Raw genomic sequence first — 5,592 nt, forward strand, 5'->3', positions numbered from 1 at the left:
CTTCACACTCTACCACAAAGCTACAGTAATCAAGACAGCATGGTAGTGGCACAAAAACAGAAAGATAGATCAATGGATCAGGATAGAAAGCCCAGAGATAAACCCACGCACATATGGACACCTTATCTTTGATAAAGGTGACAGGAATGTACAGTGGAGAAAAGACAGCCTCTTCAATAATTGGTGCTGGGAAAACTGGACAGGTACATGTAAAAGTATGAGATTAGATCACTCCCTAACACCATACACAAAAATAAGCTCAAAATGGATTAAAGACCTAAATAAATGTAAGGCTAGAAACTATCAAACTCTTAGAGGAAAACATAGGCAGAACACTCTATGACATAAATCACAGCAAGATCCTTTCTGACCCACCTCCTAGAGAAATGGAAATAAAAACAAAAATAAACAAATGGGACCTAATGAAACTTCAAAGCTTTTGCACAGCAAAGGAAACCATAAACAAGACCAAAAGACAACCCTCAGAATGGGAGAAAATATTTGCAAATGAAGCAACTGTCAAAGCATAAATCTCCAAAATTTACAAGCAGCTCATGCAACTCAATAACAAAAAAACAAACAACCCAATCCAAAAATGGGCAGAAGACCTAAATAGACATTTCGCCAAAGAAGATATACAGACTGCCAACAAACACATGAAAGAATGCTCAACATCATTAATCATTAGAGAAATGCAAATCAAAACTACAATGAGATATCATCTCACACCAGTCAGAATGGCCATCATCAAAAAATCTAGAAACAATAAATGCTGGAGAGGGTGTGGAGAAAAGGGAACCCTCTTGCACTGCTGGTGGGAATGTGAATTGGTTCAGCCACTATGGAGAACAGTATGGAGGTTCCTTAAAAAACTACAAATAGAGCTACCATATGACCCAGCAATCCCACTACTGGGCATATACCCTGAGAAAACCAAAATTCAAAAAGAGTCATGTACCAAAATGTTCATTGCAGCTCTATTTACAATAGCCCGGAGATGGAAACAACCTAAGTGCCCATCATCGGATGAATAGATAAAGAAGATGTGGCACATATATACAATGGAATATTACTCAGCCATAAAAAGAAACGAAATTGAGCTATTTGTAATGAGGTGGATAGACCTAGAGTCTGTCATACAGAGTGAAGTAAGTCAGAAAGAGAAAGACAAATACCGTATGCTAACACATATATATGGAATTTAAGAAAAAAAAATGTCATGAAGAACCTAGGGGTAAGACAGGAATAAAGACACAGACCTACTGGAGAACGGACTTGAGGATATGGGTAGGGGGAAGGGTGAGCTGTGACAGGGCGAGAGAGAGGCATGGACATATATACACTACCAAATGTAAGGTAGATAGCTAGTGGGAAGCAGCTGCATAGCACAGGGAGATCAGCTCGGTGCTTTGTGACCGCCTGGAGGGGTGGGATAGGGAGGGTGGGAGGGAGGGAGATGCAAGAGGGAAGAGATATGGGAACATATGTATATGTATAACTGATTCACTTTGTTATAAAGCAGAAACTAACACACCATTGTAAAGCAATTATACTCCAATAAAGATGAAAAAAAAATCTTTAGAAGTAGGGAAATAGGTACATAAGGCATCTGGAAACATTGTCAGATAAACAACAGTTGAAGAAAATGGAGACCTTCAATTTAGAGATAAGGAGATGGAAAAAATCATTACTCCTTACTGAAAATGCGAGCTGTCTTTATAACAACAGGCTCTCTAGAGTTTATAACACAAGGAAAAAATTATGTAGTTAGGCCCTTCTGAATAGAGTTTCCCAAATAAAAATAGGACAAACTGAAGTCTGTTCATTGTTTTATTCATTCTTTTCAGAGGTCACTGAATTTTAGGATGGAAGGAGTTTCAGCCAGGGTGGAGGAGAGCATCATCTCCCTCCCTCCTCCACTCTTGCTTTTTTCTGCTGTCACACCAAATATGAGAGTGCCTCCTGAAAGTCAAAAAGGCAATATTAAAAATAAGAGCAGCTTACATATCATTAGCACATCTCCAAAAATAGTCACTATCCTATTTCGCTACCATTTTACTTACAAAGAAACAAAAGCTCAGAGTGGTTAAGTCCCATCCAGAATCACAAAGCTGGGAAGTGGTACACATTTCACGACTAGCATATGTCTCCCTCATTCAAAAATTCCTTCTAGAACTGTGGATATTGCACTTTCCTTGAGATTCCAGGACATGCGAAATGTGTATGAGTACAGTAAGCAAGGGGGAAATACAGGTTCACAAATGAGAACAAGGTGGCGTGGGAGTGGGTGGAGAGGGTGGGCACTCACGGTGACTAAGCCCTGCCCTTTGATGAGTCAGCCCCACAAGCTGTAGTTACCAGCAGTTTCTTCACGGCCTCAGAGGTCTCTGGTCCCAGCTCACTCACACACTTCCTTAGCCCTTCCACAAGGTGCTCAACAGAAATGCCCAGAGTTTTCAGAAGAAGCTTAAGTGGGTCCATGACTGGGAGAACATTGTCCAGAGGTAAAGGTAAAGCCTTGTTGACAAGAAGTGGCAAACTGTTGATGAGGAAGGCGGTAGCTGCGGAGCAAAAGAGATCCCAGGTAAAACAAGGCAATTCCAGTTCGTATGACCTCACCACCTTCCACTCTCTCCATTAATGGCTCCATTCCAGCCCTACTCATCTTGATTTCTCAAGAAAACATCTGCTTCCGGACCTTTGCCCCTCCCATTCCACCTCTCTAGAACTTTCTTTCCCCAGATAACTACATGCCTTTCTTCCTTCCTAATTTGGTCTCTCCTCAGATGTTACATTCTCAGAGATGTATCTAAAATGGTATCACCCGTCACCCTCTATCTTTATTTTTTCTTACCACTACTTAAAGTATTAAATCTTTATTCATTCCTTTACTTTGCCTTCATCCTGTCACTAGTATGTAGGATTCAAGAGAATAAGAAATTTGAGTTTTATTCATTACCATCACCCACGCCTAGGACAGGGCATATAGTAAGCACTCAAAAGATACTGGTGATTGACTAGATGGGAGTATAGTTTGCATGTGGCTGTCTCCATAGCCCACAAGCTTGAAACCAAAGGGAAGATGCCATAATGAACCTCCACTTGGAGATGTGAATGGACCCAACCACAGCCCAGGAAACTGCTCCCAACCAGTCCAACTCAATGCTACAAACATAAGTGAATACAGACTCTATGCAAGTTGGTGCAGATACACAGATGAATAAAACAAGATATTCCACTCAGAGAACTCACACAGTCTGGTGGAAAATAAAGATTTATGTATGCCACAGTGCAGCATGTGCTATGCTAATATTATGGACAAAGCTCTATGGAAACACAAAAGAAGTGATGATTAATTCTAACCTAGGAGAATGCTACAGGAATCTTCCAAGAACAGATGTTGCAGGAGATGTGTCTTGAGGCAAATGCCAGGATCACAGGTAAATAAGGGGAGCAGCATTTTAAAGAGGAACAAAATTAACCAAGGCATTGAGATATTAAGGTGAAAGTGCATACACAGGATGGTGAGTCTTCTTCAGAATTCCAGTGTGGTGTGCTAAGGAGGGATAAAGAAGGTTAGGCTGCAACTTGGGTGGGGCGGATTTTCAAAGCCTTGAATGTCATACAGATGAGTTTGAGATTTTTTTCCCCAAGGGTAATGGGGAGCTATCAAGCCTCTTATATGGAATAATTGCATTTTTATACCTTCAGCTTTAGAAAGATAACTTTCACACAGAAGAGGTTAGAGAATGAGGATAATGCTTATGATACATATATTTACAAAACACATTTGCGTATGTATAAATACATACATGCAGAAGCGCACACATAAGACACACATCCTCCTGCTGGCTAAGACCCTGCCAGTACTTCATTCTCTTTGTAATAGTTTTTATTTTCCCATTCAAATCTTAAAAATGAAGCTTGCGCACCTATTTCCCCTTCATCTTCTACCACCCATTTTCCCTCCAAAACTCTCCCCCAGAAGGGGGATATTTATTTCCCCTCCACCCATCTTTCTGCTGCCACGTCTTCCCATGTGTCCTTAGACACTAAAGGACAACAAAATAGCCAAAACTGGTGAAGTTACAAATCAGTTCAAAAATTCAAAAAAAATTCACAAGCCAAAGTTGCCAATGTAGGCATGGGTATCACACAGTTTCTCACGATTAATCTCCGTACTTCTTACTTTCAACACTTTGGTGAGTGTCTTCTTTGTACGTACCTACATATTCCAGGGGGGAGACCCTCAAAGCTTTTTGTTCTCCAAATGAGCAGTGGCCATGATGATGGATTTTGCAGATGCGCCCAAATATCTCTTCCTATATGACTCCCTCCAAAAAGAAAGGATCAGTTTCCATTCTCCTCCAAGAAATCAGACTCTATACCCTACCTAGAAATGGAACTGTTCACCCCTCAGCTCTCCCACAGAGCTCTATCTGTATTGTCATTGTGCATTAATGACTGGTCTAGTACGGCCGTGACTTCTGTAGAAGTCTTCTCTCCCTTGCCAGACTGTAAGAACCTTGAGAACAATATTTATGTTTGATTCAGGTCTGAATCTTCTAATGCCTATCCAGTGACCAACAGCTTATAGCCATTCAGCAAATACCCATTGATTGTCTGAACAGATAAATGTAGCTATGTCTCAAGAGAACCAATGCTGCAATCTGATTAGAGATGATAGCAAGAATGACTCCATATAGTTTCAGAAACATAAAAGAAAGAAGTCACAAAATCAGATCTTAACTCAAAATTAAGGAAAATTAATGGTGGCCAAAGTTCAATAATGAAGTGCTTTTGTTGAACCTCTGTGGTAGCTGGTTAACTTCTTTGTAGGATACACAAGGGATGGTACTTGTATTGGGTTAGAGCTTGGAGCTGGGAGCAGGGGGCATCTGAAGTCCCTTCTGACCTTACTATTCTGTGGCTCTAAAACTCCCTCCACCATATTCCACTGGGAGCCTAGGCTTAATAGTTGTGTTCCTGTTAACAGAAAAATAGAGAAATATCATATGTTCCCGGCTACTTACCAGAGTAACTGCAAATGCTGATGGTCACCAGCAGGAACACAGTGACCAGCTTCATTGTACGTTATCTGTGATATTTACCTGGAGTTTAAGATTAAACTGGAAAACCTAGTGAGTCCACCAAGCCAGTGGTTCCCCTTGCTGTACCAAGTGTGGCAGTGGCTTTTGCACACACCCATATTTATACACCAAACAGGGACCTGAATTTCAGTCACTACCACTTGACTCGCCCCAGGGAAGAAAAGCATGGAGGTCGTGTTTTCTCACTAAACAAATTGGAGGTTTTTTTCCGTTTTCCCTCATGTTCCCATGAGAAACAAAGCCCTATCTTAAAACACTCTCAAGGATCTCTTGCATAAGCTCTTAAACAGAGTTGCGGGTGGGAAGCAAAGAGTTCTAAAAGTCCTTCTGGAAGAACTCTGAAAAGAAGGGAAGGTTTCATATTGGGATTAAAGAGGGTGAAAATTATGTTGCTTTCCTCCAGTTTCCTAATAAAGTTTGGAGAAACATATTAACTGATGAGCTCGCCAGGTGTAGGAGTAATCCCGACCTCCCTTTAGCC

The 5,592-nt window shown here is 40.9% G+C and overlaps 1 protein-coding gene across 1 annotated transcript; it reads right to left on the reverse strand.

The window, feature by feature from the left end:
• Positions 1 to 1,938: 1,938 nt before the first annotated feature.
• SCGB3A2 (secretoglobin family 3A member 2) lies at positions 1,939 to 5,088 on the reverse strand. Its single transcript, XM_060006861.1, has 3 exons — positions 5,034 to 5,088; positions 2,359 to 2,561; positions 1,939 to 1,962 (listed from the first exon to the last, which is right to left on the reverse strand). Exons 1-3 carry the CDS (start codon positions 5,086 to 5,088, stop codon positions 1,939 to 1,941), a joined length of 282 nt encoding a protein of 93 aa, XP_059862844.1.
• Between the last annotated feature and the right edge of the window lie 504 nt (positions 5,089 to 5,592).

This window comes from Delphinus delphis, chromosome 3 (assembly GCF_949987515.2).
Source record: "Delphinus delphis chromosome 3, mDelDel1.2, whole genome shotgun sequence".
In the NCBI taxonomy this organism is placed as follows: Eukaryota; Metazoa; Chordata; class Mammalia; order Artiodactyla; family Delphinidae; genus Delphinus; species Delphinus delphis.